The 20,148-nt window shown below is 41.6% G+C and overlaps 3 protein-coding genes across 3 annotated transcripts; 1 reads left to right on the top strand and 2 right to left on the bottom strand.

The window, feature by feature from the left end:
* Positions 1-215: 215 nt before the first annotated feature.
* Positions 216-4,387, top strand: LOC128443458 (phenazine biosynthesis-like domain-containing protein 1). The gene is made up of 10 exons (XM_053425980.1): positions 216-414; positions 741-840; positions 1,384-1,482; positions 1,797-1,906; positions 2,437-2,466; positions 2,622-2,710; positions 2,864-2,955; positions 3,064-3,147; positions 3,401-3,463; positions 3,644-4,387. The coding sequence occupies exons 1-10, from the start codon at positions 328-330 to the stop codon at positions 3,754-3,756; spliced, it is 867 nt and encodes a 288-aa protein (XP_053281955.1). The 5' UTR covers positions 216-327; the 3' UTR covers positions 3,757-4,387.
* On the bottom strand, positions 3,818-15,887 carry dna2 (DNA replication helicase/nuclease 2). Its single transcript, XM_053425974.1, has 25 exons — positions 15,444-15,887; positions 14,516-14,572; positions 13,300-14,149; positions 12,742-12,850; positions 12,483-12,632; positions 11,879-12,062; positions 11,406-11,554; positions 11,137-11,259; positions 10,671-10,917; positions 10,420-10,534; positions 9,983-10,139; positions 9,657-9,848; positions 9,296-9,538; positions 9,069-9,182; positions 8,768-8,877; positions 7,987-8,096; positions 7,761-7,889; positions 7,469-7,561; positions 7,110-7,303; positions 6,893-6,982; positions 6,472-6,685; positions 5,914-6,003; positions 5,639-5,824; positions 5,407-5,555; positions 3,818-5,225 (listed from the first exon to the last, which is right to left on the bottom strand). Exons 1-25 carry the CDS (start codon positions 15,471-15,473, stop codon positions 5,174-5,176), a joined length of 4,137 nt encoding a protein of 1,378 aa, XP_053281949.1. The 5' UTR covers positions 15,474-15,887; the 3' UTR covers positions 3,818-5,173.
* Positions 15,888-16,036: 149 nt separating this feature from the next.
* LOC128459292 (zinc finger protein 260) lies at positions 16,037-20,148 on the bottom strand. The gene is made up of 2 exons (XM_053410647.1): positions 19,986-20,148; positions 16,037-18,975 (listed from the first exon to the last, which is right to left on the bottom strand). The coding sequence occupies exons 1-2, from the start codon at positions 20,146-20,148 to the stop codon at positions 17,999-18,001; spliced, it is 1,140 nt and encodes a 379-aa protein (XP_053266622.1). The 3' UTR covers positions 16,037-17,998.

The following is a 20,148-nucleotide window of genomic DNA, read 5'->3' on the forward strand; positions in this document are numbered from 1 at the left end:
ATTTGACAGTGTCCATTTCATATAGGTCATTACTGTCAATGTATAACAAGCACAAAACCAAGCTCATGCCATTCATCCGAAACAAAGCAAGAGCTGTTGGGTAACCAGTCATTCATTGCTTGTTTTAAATGAAGGTGTATTATAGTCTGAGCCAATACTAACACCAACACACTGAGAGCTCATAAAGCCGAACACAGGCTGAAAATCTGGCAGCCCTGACAAAACAAGTAGACAGTGTCCAAAGTCCACTGTCAGCAGCTGAAACTCCACCGTGCTCACTGCCTCGCTGGAGCCACCAGTCAGTTTTAAAATATTTTTACTGTAAACATGATGGAGATTCCAGTATTTACAGTGGACGCCTTCACTAATTTACCATTCAAGGGAAACCCTGCAGCAGTATGCCCACTAATGCACGTGAGTATTAAGACTAATGCACAATGGGTTTACGTCATATCACTCTGACGCCCACTGCACTAAAAAGACACTTTAACAGGCTGCTTTTATACTGAAAATCTTTGCATTTGGCTCAAATAGAGCAGTTACTGCTCGTAACATTTGCTGATCGAGTTTTTTTACGTTTAAAATTTTCACAAAATCGTAGCTGCTTATGTCTGACATGATGATATGGTTCATTGTAACTAAGCAGCCTGACATACTTTCCACCCATCCATCTACACTGTATGTATGCACCACAGTGACATAATGTGTCACAACTAAAATATTTCTCTATGTTCCAACAGGAGCTGAGTGATGAGTTGTATCAGAAGATCGCGGCAGAGATGAACCTGTCAGAAACTGTTTTCATCACCACAATCAACCCCTCGGACACTTTCTCTACAGGTCAGATAATAAACTGTAGGGCTATTTTGTTTAGAAGACTGTTTGGATTGAGACAATATACTGCTACAAGCAATTCAGTGGATCTTGGCCAATAATCACTGTATATCCACTTCATATTCCACATCAGATCAGCTCATCGATTATGCATGTTGCATATGAATATCATACAATTTACCCATAGGAATTTTATAATTGTAGGACAATACATTGTCATCTTGTGCCATAAGTCTAATAATGTGGGGAACTAAAAAAAAATGCTTGGGTTTAGTATACAGTGATGAATTGGGACAGGATATCACTGTGTTTGCAAAGACAAATTTAGTTTGATTAATGCAACATTTATACATTTTTGGTTTCACACGAGAAATGATGAATAAGTGTAAATTTCCCTTTAGAAAGAGACTTTGCTAAATCTGAAGCAAAGCGGTTTCTCATATTGTGATTGTAAGGTCTCTGTTGACGGTTACACAAAGAGGGGGACGGACATGTTGAAGTTGTGTTTGCGATAAAGCACCCATCTGAAAAGTGTGATGTGATGAACAGGTTCAAGGTTCCGTCTCAGATGGTTTACACCGACCACTGAAGTGAATCTGTGTGGTCACGCTACTCTTGCCTCCGCTGCAGTGCTGTTCCAGCATAAGAGTAAGATACAGACTGAACACACAAATGCACATATAGAGTATATTAGTCTGGTAATGCAGTGGCAGTGCAGTGACTGATCAGGACCATTGAAGCCATGAGGTTGAATATGATCATACTAATTAAACTGGCAGGTATTTTTCAATGTAATCCTGTTATTTTAAAACATTTCCATGTATAAAACAATGCAGCTTGATACACAGACGAGCAAAGGAGCTTTTAGCTTTTAGTTCACGTGACTCAGTTACATGTAAAGACATAATTCATCAGCTAGACTGTGAGTATCAGCTCAAACAATCCTATGGTCCATCTGTTAGAGAATGTGAATCCTGTAGTGGTGTTTGAGACCAGGAGTGGAGATCTGGCGGTCACCAAGCAGAGCAAGGGCTACGTCATGGACTTTCCTCTCAACCCACCCACCCAGGAGGTACAGTGTGTGTCTATGAGGTCAGATCAACACATCAGGACATCAGGAAATTATTTGTTTGAAGGTTAAAGATGTATATTTTGGCCAAAGGGAAAAGATATGAAACCATAGCACCATGCAATACTTTGATGAAATTTGGAAAAAACAAATATGGAGCAAAATGATTAAAGCGGAGACACATCTGCAGTCACTAATTTCTATGCTATGTTAACAATATTCAGCATCACTATCAAGAAGCAGCTTTGGTGAAACCTAGCAGCTCTTCACATTACATTACATTTAGCTGACGCTTTCATCCAAAGCGACTTACAATAAGTGCATCAACCCCGAGGGTACAGACCCAGGACGACAAGAATCAAGAAAGTACAATTTCTTCAAAATAAAGCAAAACTACAAAGTGCTATAAGTGCTATTCACCAAGCTCAGTGCTGTTACATACAGTGCAGCTGTAGTTTGATGAGTAGAACAGTAATAAAATCAGAAGAGAAACTACAAAATGCCAGATTTATAACAGTTTTTTCTCTCTGCAGGATCCTAGTGAGTTCAAAGACATCATCGAGGTCAGTAGGACAGACCTAACAGACACCTCCTCTCTCTGTGAGGGAATGTTTTACAGCACTTACTCCTGCTTTACTGTCCACATGAGCCCATCAGTTGAGCAGTGGGAGTTAATTCTATTGTTTAAACTCCATCTCTGCTTCTGCGTATGAAACAGGCAGCAGTTGGGAACCACCCAGTTCAGGATGTTTGTATGAGCGACAACACTAAGAAACTGATGGTTCGACTGGCTGACAGCTGTGACAGGTTACAGTCAAATCACAGACACACACACACAATATATATTCCAAGGAGTCAAGAGGAAGACAAGTAAAGGATCAAAGATGTTACAGTTCTGACAAAACATCATTTAAACTCGTTATTTAAATTAATAAAAAATGTATTGTGTGTTGCCTGCAGGTCAGTGTTAACCAGTCTGAAAGTCGACCCCGTCACTCTTCAGAGAAGTGAGAAGAGTGGAAGAGTCAAAGGACTCATTGTCACCATGAAAGGTAAATAATAGCCAGACCAGTGGAGGTAGCCAGACCAGTGGGGGTATCTCTGGACAGCTTTGTGATCTTAACCCTAACCCCATCACTGCAATGTATGTCGGCCAATAGGGTCTCCAGACTGCCAGTCAGGACACGACTTCTACTCCAGATACTTTGCTCCATGGAATGGAATCCCCGAGGATCCCGTCACAGGTAATTCTGAAGATACTACGCCTCCACATTCTCCCCGCTGCATGTTTTTTTTCTTAGAACACGTCGACATAATCTTATATCAAATTGTCATTAATGTGGTCTACACATTAACATACAAGTGACAGGTCCAAGGAGAAGTATGAGTATTTAAGATGTTCAGCACTTTACTGCAGCGAAGTTTTTAAATGTTCAGTTTCACTCCTGTAAAATCTGGTCTTCAATTTCTGGTCTTATGAGTTTGATGTCTTTGCAGGTTCTGCTCACACCGTCCTCGGTAGCTACTGGTCTAAGAAACTGGGGAAGAAGAAAATGCTGGGTAATCAATATTGCATTCGTTAAATTTACTATTTTATCCAAAAAGACTGTTGGGGGACAAAACTAAAATCTTTTTTTACAAATAAAAACATTTTTAGGTGATAATTTTGATGACAAAGGTTCAGGCAGTCATCACTCCTGACCTGTACCATACTAACCCTCAGATCTTTTGTGTGTGTAGCTTACCAGTGCTCCAGTCGAGGTGGGGAGCTGGAACTGGAAGTGAGAGATGATGGGAGAATCAACATCGCTGGACAAACCGTCACTATTCTGCAGGGAACCATCACACTGTAGTTACACACACACTCAAGCAAAGAGGGTTTGAGATGCTGAAACAGTCAACTTGTTCCTGAGAGTAGAGGAGGACATGGGGCAACAACATACAAGAAAGAAACATCATACACTTTGTTAGGATTTGTATTATTTATTAATATATCACAACAGAAAAATCACAATATTACACAAACAAAACATGTAAAATCAGAGATTGGGCTGGAAAAAAAACAGAACAATCGAAGAATCGCAGCTTGCCAGGTCATCAGGATGTTATCTGAATCATTTTGCTCAGTATTAAAAAACAAATTTAATTAATCCCATAAATTGTATTTTTCCCTACTAATTCAGAGTTTTAACAGTTAGGATATCATGTAGTATCCACTGAAATAATGCAGTCTCTGTGCAGCTTTAGATCTGTGTTACTAAAAGGAATTGAAATAACTCTTTACTTTAGTATTTGCTGTTACTAACAATATGATTCCATAAATGTTATTTTTTAAATGAGAAATTATTTTTAGAACAGCTGGCTGTATAACTTTGCAGCTGATGACTTGTGATGCTCATTCACAGAATAAAACAATAGTTCAAGTATCTATGACGACCAGTGTTCAACATTCTATACACTAAATAAAATAAAATATACACTGCAGTCATTACCTTGTCCTTTATACAACAATTTATTTTAATTTTATACGACATGTTTCAGCTAGTTTTAGTTGTGTGCAACAGGTTTAACAGGTCAGTCCTTGCTCTTTAGTGTTGCACAATGGGGACAATTACACGTACACTGTTAAAACTGGAATACAAACTGTGTGCTGTTAAAAATAATCAACAATGACAACAGAGCCACATCTTTTGAGGGTAAGTCACTAGTTTCAGAGAATGAGGTCTACTAACTCTAACATCAAATGATATTCTCACAATCTGTACAAATGCACCAGTCAAAAAAAAAAAAAAAACATTCTATTGATCAGTGCATGTGTAACCAACCAAGTATTTTGTTCGGAATGTCAATGTTAGAATTGCGAAATTTATCAAAATATCACTTTTATAACCCAAAGCCACCTCCATTTTCAAGTTATTTGTATTATTGAAGGTTATGATTATCAAACAAATATATTTAACGTGGATCTGATGCAGTGTTTGTTTCAAAGCAGACAAGTTGTTCAGAGGTCAGAACTGGTGTGTTAAATATTCTCAAAGTTAAAATCCACATGATAGTAACAATATTTTGTGCCATTGAGAACTGACACCTGCAGAAGTGTTTACAGCTCGTACTTTATGTTTGATCACAACAACCTGAAGGTTCACGCAGGACTTTCTTTCGGACTGGTTCCCAGGCGCTGCCCTGTTGAAGTTCCCACAGCGACCCTCTGCTCCACTGTGAGACAAGCAGCTGTTCAGCGACACCATCATGGCTTCACACTGCCGCTTGTCATAGGTGCATGCTGGGTAAGGCCTTGTGAGCCGCTGGCGGGAGCTTGATAATGTGAAGTAAACGTTCAGGAAAAAAATGTGCAGACACAGAAGATGTGAAAAAAGTGACACATAGGAAGATAACTGATCAATACACTTTACATTTCATTACATGTAAAGCGAAATTCATACGATTTGCTGTGAAAATGAAGAAACGTGGAGTGGTAGCATCATGAGGTTTTTGTAAAGGATATCATGTTCTCCTGCTGGAGATGGCTGAGCAGCTTCTCCACAGGTGCGTAGCGTCGTAGTGTTGTGGCAGAGCCCACCATCAGCAGCTTGTGTTTGGCCCGGGTAATGGCGACATTCAGTCTGCGCCAGTCCTTCAACAACTCGCCTAACTGTTAACAGAGACAGGGGGAGGGGTCGTGTCAGGTTTTCACTCATTTATTCATTCATAAAGAGACAGAAGTAAAACACTTACGTTTCCTTCCTCTGTCGTGCTCCTGACAAAAGAAAACACGATCAGACCTTTGTCCCGTCCCTGGTATTTGTCGACTGTGTTCACCTCCACCCCAGTGAAGGCAGGGGACAGCAGCAGAGCAGAGATGCTCTTCAGCTGTTGTCTGTAGGGAGCGATGACGCCTATATCACTGGGCTTACACCCTGCCTGAAAACAAGAAAGAAATAAGCAGTATAAGCAGCATAGTCAGCACACAAGACTTTCAGGTCCCACTTAAGCCATTCTATTTGATTTACCTTTATGAACAGTGAAAGCAACACGTGTATGAGAGCAGCCTCATTGTGATTGCTGACACCTCCCTGCTCCACTGACTCCAGTGCAGGCACCTGGAGTCAAACAGGGGTCACACACATTAAGACCAGCACAACTCAACACCCAATACACTACAAAACTGTGGTCATGTTGTTTTGACCACTTTGTTCTACAGTTACAGCAGCTGCCCTGTTTGCTTGACCTACCACCATAGAAAAAACCATTTCAGCCTATATGTTAAGTACTTAGAACAAACATTTCATGTAATCAGCATCAGTAGAATATGTATTTTGCAACTCAAACTGAGAAATGTCAGATTTCTAACTAAGCTGTGAGGTGTCATTTATTTCCATTTCCATTACAGTTAGATTACCATCAGGCTCAGACAGTTGAAGACGAGCAGCACCTTCACTCAGTTTAAATCTTAAATTCTAACACCAGAGTCTTTCACTTCAAACGGACTAATTTCTATCTCAATACAACAAATTTTTAAAAGCAACAACAAACTACTTGTCGAAACACGTTCACTATTTTCAACCAACCATTGAGCAGTCAAGGAAGTATACGGGGTTGCCAGGCAACAAAGTGGCCTGTATCCACGCCAGGTCATGCTGCGGATGAGCCTGAGAGAAGGAGTCAAGCTCCGACTGGACGGAGAGCAGGAAGGGCAGAGTGAGCAGAGCCGAGGCCGTCCTCTCTGATCCACACTCCAGACGGCCCTCATACATCAGGGAGTTACTGAGAGACATTATCTGCCTGAAACAAACACAGTACGAATCATTTATCATGGAGTGGAAATACTTTAAACCCATGTCTAATTAAATACAGGTTCATAATGAAGTTTACAGTAGCTCCACTTCTGTAGCAATAATATTAGCAGTAAATGGTTGTGAAATAGCCATTTCAATAGTGATATGGATCATAATAAATAAGACAAAGACTAGACACACACAGTAGCCTTACCTGTTCATCCGGTACTGTACATTGAGGTGAACCACTGCTTCACTGTGGAGCTCCAGTCGCTTAAATAGACTTTCATCCATCCCAAGTGACCTGGAGAAAGAAATAAGAAATGACCAATTTGTAAATGATGATAACAAGCTTTTGCTGGTAGGAAACACAAATCAGCATACACCTCTGTTTCATCTATGATTTACACACACACACACACATACTTTACCTCGCTTCCTGGTTTTGCACTATTGGCGGCAGTTGTTGGTGATCTCCAACCAGGACAAATCTCTTGGCGTAGAACAGGGGTCCCAGACAGATGGGCTGGCTGATCTGTGACGCCTCGTCTACGATGCAGAAATCAAACCGCCGACGTGTGAAAATGGGATGCTTGATGCCCATACAGGTGGTCCCCACTATCAACTAGAGAGAGAGGGTATTGGTATTGATTCGGAAGACATTTAATCATTTTATGTTCAGTCAATCGTCCTTAGGCGGGAAAAACATTGGGATCAGCTGTAAAATATCCTAAATATAAACTTCTAAATAAATAAAAAAGCTGATTGCATTGTTTAACTATTTCTTCACCTCCTTGTTGTAGAGCTGCTCCAAGTCTGAGGGAGAATGAATTCCTGTCTTCCTGGCAATTTCCTCTGTGTAGGGCAGAATATCTGGATGAACCTGGAGCAGGTGGAAGAAAACGGGACAGAAATCAGAGCAAGTCCGAAATAAAGATGAGGAAGGGGTCACCGAGAAGAGATAATAAAGGAGCTCTAGGCTTTTGCACTTTCAAAATATGCAATTGTTATTCCTTAATATTTCATAAATACAGATTATTATAACTGATAATTCAATATTTTGACACATTACAACAGCGAACCTTCTGGCCCTGTCCAAGACGCAGAAACCCGATTCGGAAACGCCTCAGCTTCAACAGGATGTTGTCCACTGCAGAGTGGGTGTAGCTGGTCAGCAACACACTGAAGCCACACGCATGTAGGATGCGAACCTGAGAGACAGAGTCAGAAGGAATTATGGAGAGTTCTGGTTTTACATGGAGTAAATAATCCGGATTTAGGTCACGTTTACAGGTGATGATGTTTTACCAGGGTGCAGATGGTTGTGGTTTTGCCTGTGCCAGGCATGCCAACAATCAGTGTGTAGTCTTTAGACAGCAACACCTTCTTCATAGCCTGCTTCTGGGGTTTGTTGAGTCCTAACACAAACACAACCAAATATCATCCAAAATGCACTAAGGATAGTGGTAGTGGTTTCAATGCATTATGAATGGGACATTATAACGGACTACAGACTTTATTTGCCCCACTTTAATTACACATTACTTATTGATTCGCCCAACAAAGACATTTAGAGTGTTTAAAATCTGACAATCATCAAATTTGTTGTGAAAGTGTTTCAGCAGCTGAAACACTAAGGACTCAGTTTCAAGACTCCTCTATTTATTTCAGTTTAAGGGCTAAATGTAGTTACTGTCACTTTCTTTGTACTTTCATCTTACAAGATAAGATGTTTGTGCAAGTAAAACAGACAATAATATTTGTTGCATAGTGATGATGAATTAAAGATTTCAGTGTTTTCATAGTTGTTAAACATTTTCAATTGTTTAACAACATCTATTACAATGATCATTTTAGTCACCATCATCATTATATGAAATGGTTCTATCATGTAGTCTCCCACTCAACTGATGTGATGTCTTTAAATAAGAAAATATGATTGTGTGCAGTTTTTTACAATTGATTTAGGTAAGAAACTACAATTCTAGTATCTTAGCAAAATGTCTTTCCAAGAAGCTGCTCATTCATATCATTGCCCCCCTGAAAAAGACGTGAGAAAGGTGAAAACAGAAGAGAGAAGCTTCGGCACCTTTGAGGATGTTGGCCACGGTGTCTTTGGCCTCTCTGGGCAGAACTGAACTGAGGTTGGAGATAAACTGTGGAGGATGAAGGTCAATAACCAGCTCCCTCAGACGATCACTGCAAACGGACAGACGTGTGTGTTGAACATCACTTTAAATTTTCAAAGAAACATCCAAGAGGTACTTTTACACACAACAAAGAGTTGGCGCTTAGTTATTATCCAGCACATAAGCCTGTTGTACCATCACCCACATGCAATGCCATCATTACTTTAATAACACCACAGCTTTTGAATTGGCTGTACCGACCTGTCCTGAGAGTTCTCCATCAGTCTGGAGAGATTGGTGAGGTGAGTACTGAGGCCCACTACACCCTCATCAACGTCCAAACGAAACAACACACCACTGAACTTTGACAAGTCTCTGTGAAACACACAACAACAACAACAAAACAGCCATCAATAAAGTTCAAAAACCAAGAATAGTCTTTGGGATGAAATACTCCAGAGGGCAGCGATATGACGATTTGTTCTCACCTGTCCAGAGTGCAGCTGACCTGAGACATGCTGACCTCACACATGTATCCTGTTGCCAAGCCAACGAAGCGACCTTCCAGGTCACTAACCACGATGCGATCCCCGCTGGCCGGGCCGCTGCTCACCGAACCCTGCTGTGGTGCGCCACTACTCCTCTGGAAGCGGTGGAGGAAAACTCCCTCAGCCTTGATGGTCACTGGACCACTGAGTTGCAGTCTCCCCACACAGCTGCCATTCTTCTCACTACAGGCACAAGTCAGAGTTTACAGAGCGAAATAAATTAGATACTACAGTTGAAGAAAAGCGTTTTTGTGGTTCATACATTGTGACATTACAACAGCAGCTGTCTAAAGTTTCTCACCTCTCCTCGACTGTCTGAAGCCACACACGCTTTCGGCCATTCTTTGCCTCCATGGTGGCAGCTTCAAGGCAACAGAGCAGCAGCCAGTGGGAAAAATAATTCAGATACGGTGCGGTCAGATGACCCGTCTCCTGCTGCAGGAAGTCTCGCACAACATCCTCACTGACGTCCAAGGAGCTGCTATCCACCGCTCTGGAGGACGAGTGAAGAGAGGTGTGGAGGAAAGAGGGACAATAAGAGAAAAAGTTGTAACTGATTTAACCTTATGCCACCCGAGTAGTTTCTCTCCTCTTCCATGGCAGCAAAGAGAGATCAAAAAGTTTTACCTCTCGTATAATGCACAGTTTCTCTGCTGAGGACAATACTGGCACGTTTGTCTGTCTGTCAAGATGTCGGGAAGTCTGGACAGGCGGCTCTGCTTCGCTTCTCTCTCCACACTGTTGTGAATGTGATGAACCAAAGTGTTCCTCAACTTCACCAGCTCTGTGATAAACAGAGAGGTTTAGTAAGAAAGCTGATGGAGAAGCTGGAGTAAAAAAGACATGACTCTCCTTTGGTTTGTGCACGATTGTGATGTGGTTCAATTTAGTTGAAAGTTGACTTTCAGTGGTGAAGTAGTTCCGGTGTGGGTGTGTTTGTGTTTCCATCTTTGTAACAATCATGGATCATCAGATACCTTTTGAACTTATTTAGTAGAATTGAGAAAATATGATTGTGAATTGATTGTCCACAACTTGCACATCCTTTAAGTGTACACATGTACCTCTGCTGTCCATGCGAGTGGACACTACAGGGTGAACGTTTCCAGTCTTGAGGTAGAGCAGGAGGCCGGCTTCGGGATTATATCTCTCCTTGCTCATCAGAGTGTACAGAATCACCTATAAACACACAGAGACACATTTTGAAACCATAACTGTGAGTCAGGTTAAATGATTTTGAATGAATTCCCTTATATCGATTTAAACCTGCCTTAGAGCAGATCTACCCAAGCTGAAAACACGGTGGTCCACCAACCTGACTGCGATGCTCTATTGAGTTCGACTCGCGTCCAGTTTTCAGCTCCAGGGGCAAAGTCTTCTCCTCCGGAGTTCTGTGATTGCCCTGTCTTGAAGTTTGGATTCGAACACGTGCCGTCACATCAATTTTCCCTTTCAGACCAAATCTTGGTGACCACACGTTCTCCTCTATATCTAAAAGCTCTGCGACCGTGATCACCGCTGCAGAGTCCTTGTCCCTGCTTGGAGCTCTGCTGCTGCTCGGGCTGGTGTCGTGGAGACAGAGATGAACCGATAATCAGCTCTTTAAGTTGACACAACTTTATTCACATTTATATGTTTACTTTGTAAGAAAATATTCAAAGTATCATAAGTCTCACTTCTGATGACATTTATCTCACTGATTAATATGGGACTTGGTTAAACAACAAAGTAGACTACTGCAGTGTGTGTGTGTGTGTGTGTGTATGTGTGTGTGTACATACATTTTGAGACTGATGGATTTTGGCGTTGCAGAGTTGAGGTATTCCTTTGCCCAGTGTTCCAGTGAGGGCAAATAATCTTGCAGTTCCTGCTTCATCTCCTCCTGACTCACACCCATAATGTACCTGGAGACACAGACAGAAGAACACAAACCTGATTGAACAAGACTGATGCTGAGAATATCATTAACAACCAACCTATTATTATCTTTACTGCTCTGTTCAAGCGTTGTATGCCAATGGGATCTGCAGGGTATGATATCACAGCTTACATGTCTCCCAGGTACTGAGGACGACGCAGCGCCTGGTCCGCCAGCTTAGTCAGAGTGTCCAAAGAAAAATCTTTAGCCATAGCTGCTCTCTGAAAGATCTCGTGGACTATTGTGCCGTTCAGCATCTGCTTTGAGCCACCGTCAAAACTCTGCATCACAGAAAACAGAAAGAATGAGAGAGAGAAAGATTAAAGCATTGGAGAGTGTATATAAATCACCATGAACACTACATGTCATGTAATCAAAGTAAATCCCTTGTGTTGATAACATGAAGAAAATATGACTATGAGCTTTCACACTGTGCAAGTGTGCTGTCCATTTAAAGAGACAACGGGATGCAAAAAAATAATACAACAATTATAAAGCTCATGTTCTGACATAAAAAATGTCACATTGCTCCAAAGAAAAATGAGTGCGCAATAGAAGTTGAGAATTTTTTTTTTTTTTTTTAATTATACTTGAAAGCTTTTTACCTTGAACATATCGCTCAGCACTGCTCGCCTCATGCAGCGGATGGAGCTGGAGATGCTGGTGCCTGAGATCAGACTATCAGGCAGTAGAACCAGGAAGCCCTGCTCCCGGTCCACCACCCAGGAGCCCTCACCGGAGCAGCCCTCCAGGTGCACCACATCACCGCAACAAACAGGCGTCATCTCCCTGGGAATTATCATTATTACAAACACGCTTAATGAAGACCAATCAGCAAAGATAAAAAGCACACATGGATGTGTGCGTTTAGGAATGGGAAAAAACCCCGGGCACAAAATAGGAAAGACAACTACTAGTGAATAGAAACAGGCTCATATACAGAAACATACAGGGCCCATTCAATTTGTTAACACGTTGTCATATTGTGTAATTCATCTCAAATATGTATGTGTTACTACATTTGTATGACTAAAAGTATGAAAAAAGTAACATTGTACGTTAACTGACATTTCATTTAACTCTTATACATATTGAAGCAGATAAGTGTATTTATCTGGGGGGGGTTTAGTGAAAAGTATGATGCTATATTGAAAATAAGGTTGTTAGTGGCGGTGTCACCAGGGCAGACGTTCTAACACGGGTCATTACCATCCATCTTTCAGCAGACATGTCTCAGTTGGATGCAGAGATTTGTAGCATGTGAGGGTCAGTGTTTTGTGACCAGGCCTCTCCTCAACATCCAGCACCCAGTAGCGGTTGTTAGCCCCTCCAGAAAGGATCACGTGATCTGGTACCTTACTGTAGGAGCAGAGAGGAACATCATCATCAGAGATGCTCGTGGTTGTATTCAAGCATCAGTTTTGTTAATCTGAATAAACTCTGGAGTGGCTGTTCATGTTATTCTCACCGTGGTTTCTTGGATTTAACCTCTGGGACAAAAGCTTCACTATCGTCCATAAAGTCTGCAAACCAGCTCTCATCCAACTTCTCTTCCACAGGACACGCAGAGGTCATCCCTGGTATTAAAAAAGTTAGCAGTGGAAAATAAAAATTCAAAGTTCAAATATATATATAGCAAATAGAGTGCATTTATATAGAGCTTATTTAGGATTTAACAACCACTCAAAGCTCTTTACAGAACAAGTCACATTCATACAGCCTTGTTGTTTCTATAACACATCATCCACACTCCGATGAAGAGGGCAGGTAGTGTTAAGACTGAATAAACCAAGGATCAAACCACCGAACTTCTGATTACTGGACGGCCCACTCTACCTCTAAAACTCCAGCTGCCCCATTAAAGCAGTGTTTATATCATATTATCAAATTATTGACTTAGTGTCACTCGATACAGTAATCTCAGATATGAAAATGTATGAAGATAATTCATATATTCTTCATATATGTTGTAATATTTGATCCTGTTAACAAAATGCAGTTTTTCTAAGTATAATTACAATATTACCTTCAGCTTGGTCCTGATTGGACGATGGCCCTTTGTCTCCACTCGGTGTTGTCACAGCTGTTCTCGTAGCCTCTGCCTGTGGTGCAGGTGTGATGGATTGTGCACTGGGTTTGTGTACAGCAGTAGTAAGTGTGGGAGTATCCTTGTCGAGACCAGTGTGTGGGTTTCCAGTGGTTTTTGCCTCCGTGTCTTTCTGCTCTGTTATCACAGTGAAACCAGAGTCTTTCTCAGCTTCATCTCTCTCTTCCAGATGTTTTCGGTGGCAAGAAACAGACTTCAGTGACACTGTCGGGTGTCTGCTGTAATTGAAGACCACTCCAGTACCACGGCAGTGACCCTCTGACCTCTCAGACTGGTCACTGGAGAAATGAGGCATCCTCCCATGGCCAATCACAGTCCTTGTTAGGTTGCTGCCAGTAGGGCCGATGATGGTTCGCGGTCTCTTTGCATTGTGGGACTCCTCAGGGGGACTGAAGAGTCTTTTTATGGAGCCAGAACATCCCTCTTCCCTCTTGGTTCCCCGCATTTTCTGTCCTTTGGGGTGCGGACTGAGGCAGATAGGGGACAGCTGGCCAGGATTCCCCAGGCTTGTGGCCTCTCTGCTGGACAGGGGGCTCAGTCGACCTGCCTCTCTGAAGGGAGAGGAGGAGGCGAGCCTGATCTGACTTGTCGGGGTCTCTGGTACAGAGAGGAGAAGATCTGGCGAGGAGGGCAGGAGGTTTTCAAGGTCCCCCAGGATGCACCTCTTTACCGGGGAGTGGAGTCTGACTCGAGCGGTGCCATCATTTTTGATCTGAGGTTCAGTCTTGGCAAATGCAGTGATGGAAATCGTACTTGAAAGTGACTCGCCCTAAAAGCAACAGTCAAATATAGGTTTGAGTTTCATTACACAACCTAAATAGACCGTTATAGCAAGAATAAATTGTTAATGCACAAGATATAGAACAGATGAAAGAAAAATATAAATAGACTGCAAGTGGAAAATTCCCCAATATCTGTTCACAGAACTGATAATAAAAGATTGTAAGAAGACTTTTCAAAACCATTGGGTATTGAGAGCAATCAAATAGGCCTAATGAAGGTTTAAAAAGGTTTTAAAAGTTAGTTCTGTCAAAAATATGAAGAAATAAGGAAAAAAATAATAATAAAGCAGAGACAATGAAACAAAAAAGGAAACTTACACAAAACAGAAAAAAGAAATAGAAGTGCCATTTACCTTTTGGGGTTCAGAGGAGAAGAAGGATGAGATGTTCTTCTGTCCTCCAAGAGTCACCTGAAGCAAAGATACCATACATGTACCATCTGTTTGTTGTACGACAAGTCAGTATCATTCAAAATCATTTTAGACAGTAAAGAGGCAGCAGCTCCAGTGAAGGAGCTGGTACTCTGCTGCCAGTAAACCATTCAGCAGTCGGGGATATCAGCTCTGAAACCCACTATTATTTGAATTGTTTTATAGATAGATATAATTATACCTTTAATCCTAAACCAGTTCATTGTGACGTCAGAGTTACAGAAGTCCTCAGGGCTACAGAAGTCATCACAGCTGGATTTAAGTGAGATTTGCTGCATACAGCTGTGTGCACTTCTCCTTAGACTGAATGTGTTGATACCTTCTGTATCTATATAAAATCTGCAGTCTTGGAAATCTCCCTCTCTACAACAGGAGACCTTTAAAAATAGAATTATATTCTTCATGTTTGGCTCTTGTGATGTGACTGATGTTTTCCAGCCATATACATATACAGTTAATAATTCATTTAAACCAACAGCAATTGCAGTTATGGCGGTTATTAGTTGCATATCATGGTATTACATACATATATACACATACATGCACATACATGCACATACATGCACCACAACCTTACTGAGTACTTTTCTTTAGGATATTTTAAGTACACGTTCCATCTGTCTGTGGAGATTCTCAGTCATCCAGGTCGTGGTACATCCAAGTACTAAACATAGGTCAACCGGACTCGGTTGGGTTTTAGAAGACGTTTCTCTTCAGTTCTAGCTGCTGGGAGTCCCAACATGTTTCATACTTGTATCATTACTGTAATACTACTACTACACCTGACATCCTCTGAACACCGGATCTTGGTGCACCGTCGGTGTTTCCTGCGAGTGAAATCATAGCTCACCTTGGTTTTCTTCAGTCTGGTTCTGTTCATGTTGACTCTGATCGAACCACAGGCAGGTGTGTGGCTGTGTTACTTATTAACGGAGCGGGTCAGTTTCATGTGTCCGTACAGAGTTCAGCTCGCTTCACTTAGAGCGACTCTTCGTCTCCATCACCCGGAGAAGGTTCACTGACACACCGACCGCATCCAGCGACGCTCTCCGTTAAAGTACCGGCGGCTCGGACGCTTGTCATCACGTTCTCTTCACCGTGTTTCCGCCGCATATGTCGGTTTATGGTCTGTTCAAACCACCGGGGCGCCAAATTTTCAGCTTCGCGGAACGGAAGTGACGTCAGGTACAGTTCCGCTCACTATTTTTTTTAAATCAACTTTATTGACATCCTGTAGACATTGTGAGTATTGTGTTGTAGAGAGAATCATACAAACCCCCAATTTACCCCAACAATTATTTAATTATTGGACAATGTGCTGTTTTTCCCCAAAACAAAAAAGATAAGTAATATTCCAGGAACTATGGATATTTTCTTCTGAGATGTTAAATGATATATATATATATATATATGATTTCTAAATCTAATTATGAAAAGGCTAATAAAACAATAACAAATTTAAGGAAGCGTATTGTATTTACAAGCTCTGTTTTTCTAATGCCTTTTTTTGCACAAAAAAAATTATTAGCAAAACAGAGCTTTTTTTTGTTATTTTGAAAGTGAAGTTCCTGTATAGACACGGACTTATTGTTATGAATCTGTTACTTCACAAAGGAAACGTTTTATGTTTAGTGACCCTCCGAAGAGGCGCGAGCTCTTACGGTGTTGTTTAGGGAAGTTTCAAATAAAACTGAAAACATCAGTTGAAAGTCTAGACCATCTTTCGGGGGTTATGCTCCAGATAGGTAATGGATAGTTTTCATTTTTGTCCAGTTGTTAGTGGCTTTATTATGGAAGATTGATGTGTAGTTATAAGCAGGGTGTTGGTTGGTACTCTTGTTTTGAAAGGGGTTCTAACGTAAGAGGGTTCTGTCGATAGAGATGTTGTGAAGTGTGAAGGGGAGTAAACGGGCCTGATGTCCCGATTCAATAACCATCTCTCGTGTCCTCTCTCTGCTGAGGCCTCCTGACAGTATAAGATAAAAAACTGCTCGGCTACATTAGTCTTTTGTATTTCACTGTTATGTATACAGAAGGAGAGTCTGACAGTTTTAAGCGACGCTATACGTCACTTTCAAAATAAAAGCATGTAAAAAAGCTCTGTTTTTTCTGATTTTCTCCCTCCAGTTTTTACGAGAAAAACAGAGCTTTTCCCGCACCCAATTTTTCCCCCTGTTTTTCTCCGAGATAATTTCCTCGGAAAAACAGAGCTTCTTTTTTTTTTTTAAAGCAAACGATTCCGTACAAATGGATATCTTTGAATACCTCTGATATTTGACCATCATGGATATATATATATATAGTCTTTTATTTACTGTCCCTGTAATGTTTTTTTCCCCCCTGTAATTTCCCTGTTTTTTCTCTTCAATAGATAGAAAAACCTAAGCCAAAAACACAAGCAAAGATAACTTCACACAACTTGAAAACATTATACACATGTGTATAATATACACATACAAATTTACTTTAACTCATCTGGCAACATTGTCCACAGTGCCTCTGAGCAGACGTCTGTGTTTGTCTTTATTTTTAAAAGTAAGCTATACAAGGTCTGATAGTCAGTATAAAACAAGTTTATTTTTTAATTTGATAATCAAATGATCCACTTCTGTTTTAAGACTTTACATTCAGACCAAACCTTCTCTGAAAGGTAAAGAACAATTATCCTCTACCCTTCATCAACTCAGATTTTAAACTTCTCCACAAAACCACATTTTTCTCCAAGCTGGACCTCCATAACATCTACCACCTCACCATTTTAAATATTTGATGAATATTTGGTCACGACCTTTGGTCTCACTGAGCAACCGCTTATCCCAGCTCTACTGAATGACGTCCTGCGGGACATGTTGAATTGCTGTCTTTGTCTACTTGGACGACATCCTCATCTTGTCCCAAGACGTGGAGGAACATACTGCTGCCTGGTGGAGAACAAGCTTGTTGTTAAAGTTGAGAAATGTGAGTTACTTACCTCCCCAGTCAGCTTCTTGGGGTCTTGTGATCAAGCAATGGCGGGTGAAGACAGACCCATGTATTGTTCAGCCAGTGTCAGAGAGCCACACCTAATTCAAGAGGAATGGTTTCAGCGGTTTCTGGACTTCGCCAATTCAAGCACTTGATCTAATCTCTTGGCCAACATTTGTTTATGATGGTCATTTGATTTGCAACTGAAATGAAGACTTAAAGGTACAGCAGCAATATCACTTTTAATACTCAAGTCAAAGCAAGAGCATCTACTGAACAGCCGAGGAATTATAAGTAGAAACAAGATTATTAATAGGAAAAGTGTTTTTGATATTGGTTTTACTCCTCTACGTCGTCATCCACTGTAACTGTAACTGTGTCTTTAGAGCCAATGTAACTGAACGTTACATTGGCTCTAAGCTGGAAATGATTAAATAAATATCATGGGCAGTTGTAATGTTTTTCTGAGTTCTCTCCTGCATGAGTCCTCATGTGAACGATTAAATGGGAGCGTCGTATGAATCGTTTCCCACAGGCGGCACAGCTGTATGGCTTCTCCCCTGAATGAGTCTTCATGTGGCGCGTTAGATTGGACTGAGCACTGAATCTCATGGTACACACAGTGCAGGTGTATGGCTTCTCTCCGGTGTGTATTATTGTGTGCTTGACGAGATCTGCTTTCTCTCTGAAACTCTTGCCACAGTCGGAGCAGCTGTGAGGCTTCTCCCCCGTGTGGATTCGCATGTGGGCGTTCATGTTCCCGACCTGCGTGAATCCTCTGCCGCAGTGACTACACGTGTGCGGTTTCTGTCCAGAGTGCGAGTTCATGTGAGTGTGCAGATAGGAGCGCTGGATGAAGCTTTTGCCGCAGACACTGCAGCTGTAAGGTTTCTCCCCGGTGTGTGTCTTCATGTGGCGAGTCAGGATGGATTTAATCCTGAAATTCTTGTTGCACACGCTGCAGGTGTACGGCCTCTCTACCGTCTCCCCGGCTTGCTGGGGTGTCTCTACACCTGAGAGAGGAGGACTGCTGTCTCTCCACTCGTCATCACTGTCTTCACTCATCTGGAAGTCACTGGTCGGCTCCGACGCACCACAGCGGCCTCTCTCGGGTTCTGCTCTCAGCTGTTCAGATGAGCTGCTGGGCAAAGGGTCTACTCTATTTTCAACCTCTTGGCTTCGACAAGGCGACTGTTTTCCATCTTCATCACTTCTCTGCACGTAGATGATATTGAACATTGACTCTTTGGTGTCAGCCTCCTCCTGCTTTTCACCTGCCTCAGCGGCCCACTGTTCGTCCTCCTGCTCCTCTTTTACCTGCAGGGGCTCCTCGTCATCCTCGCCCACGTCAGTCGCCTCCTCACAGAGGTCCTGTCCTGACGGGATGTCCTCTTCCTCCACAGAGAGCTGCACAGGGCCTGGATATTATCACACAAGAGGAAAGACATTTAGTCCGATCAAAAACACATTCTGATTTCCATATGTTCAACAGAGAACTGGAAAAGTATTGAAACATGTTCCAGTGTGACTGTCCCTCAGAATTTTGCATTGTTATCAGCTCAGTAAATGAGGTCAGGTTTTCAGCCCTGTTTTGTTTTTTCTTTTCTTTTCGGTTGGTTTGGTGCAATAAGCGAAGATTATGCAAAACCATGAAACTTGTTGGAAGGATGGAACATGGGCCAAGAAAGAACCCAGTAATATTTGGGTAAATAATTAATAGTGCCAGATAGAAAGAAGCTCTGAAACTGGTTCACATAAGATAGGACAAGATAAGATAATCCTTTATTAGTCCCACAAGGGCAGTCAACATGTTCATCTTTAAAGGAACAGTACGTGCAAGGAAATACAGAAAAATATAAATGGCATAAAAACGAATATATACAGTGTAAACAGATTATGTACAGTGTTTAACCTGAGTTAAAGTGCAGTCCATGAGGTGCGGGTGGTCTACTGAAAATGTGATTATATTACTTATTATTTTCACTTTTTGTTATTTTAAGTCAGTCCCTAAACTTTGAACTGAAATTGACAAACATTTATTTGTGTCTGTTAATTCAAAGATTAAATTTACATTTGCTCACACCAGGAGCAGATTCTGATTAAACCTAATGTAAATAATGTCAAAACAAGATGCTGAAGTTTAGATTGAGTCTGCAAATGTAATTTTTTACCCCTTTATATATATAAAAAAAGCAGCTGATTTGAAGTGAGAAACTATTTGAATTCTTATCTCAAATTTGGCCACAGGCCTTTCTGTGACTTACTGGAGCCAGCCATTTTGCATCCTGATACACACAAGGGATGCAAAATGGCGCTACTTTCTGTGTGCTGTGTGGCGGACTGACAGTGAGATAAGAGGCACAATGTGCAGACACGTGAGGACGGGTGTTGGAGGTGGTGGTGGAGGTGAAAGTTAACCTGTCGTTACCTTGGCACCGGCTCAGTGTGCGCTGCTGCTCCACCCGCATCTTCGAGGGGAGAACCTCCTGCTCATAGTCTCTGAGAGTTTGTTCGAACAGGCGGAAAATCTCCTCAGCAGCTGCGGCCAGTTTCTGCTGCACCGCAGCTTTGAGGAGTTGTGTGTTGGACAT

The sequence above is a fragment of the Pleuronectes platessa genome, chromosome 1, assembly GCF_947347685.1.
Source record: "Pleuronectes platessa chromosome 1, fPlePla1.1, whole genome shotgun sequence".
Taxonomy (NCBI): domain Eukaryota; kingdom Metazoa; phylum Chordata; class Actinopteri; order Pleuronectiformes; family Pleuronectidae; genus Pleuronectes; species Pleuronectes platessa.

Coding starts and splice junctions, on each gene's coding strand:
- LOC128443458 (XM_053425980.1), top strand. CDS start 328: ATGATGGAGATTCCAGTATTTACAGTGGACGCCTTCACTAATTTACCA. Junction 1,907..2,436: donor TCAACCCACCCACCCAGGAG/GTACAGTGTGTG, acceptor TTCTCTCTGCAG/GATCCTAGTGAGTTCAAAGA. Junction 2,956..3,063: donor ACTCATTGTCACCATGAAAG/GTAAATAATAGC, acceptor GTCGGCCAATAG/GGTCTCCAGACTGCCAGTCA.
- dna2 (XM_053425974.1), bottom strand. CDS start 15,473: ATGAACAGAACCAGACTGAAGAAAACCAAG. Junction 10,535..10,670: donor CAATAGAGCATCGCAGTCAG/GTTGGTGGACCA, acceptor GTGTGTTTATAG/GTGATTCTGTACACTCTGAT. Junction 9,183..9,295: donor GTCAGCTGCACTCTGGACAG/GTGAGAACAAAT, acceptor TGTGTTTCACAG/AGACTTGTCAAAGTTCAGTG.
- LOC128459292 (XM_053410647.1), bottom strand. CDS start 20,148: ATGTCCAACACACAACTCCTCAAAGCTGCGGTGCAGCAGAAACTGGCC. Junction 18,976..19,985: donor CACACTGAGCCGGTGCCAAG/GTAACGACAGGT, acceptor GATAATATCCAG/GCCCTGTGCAGCTCTCTGTG.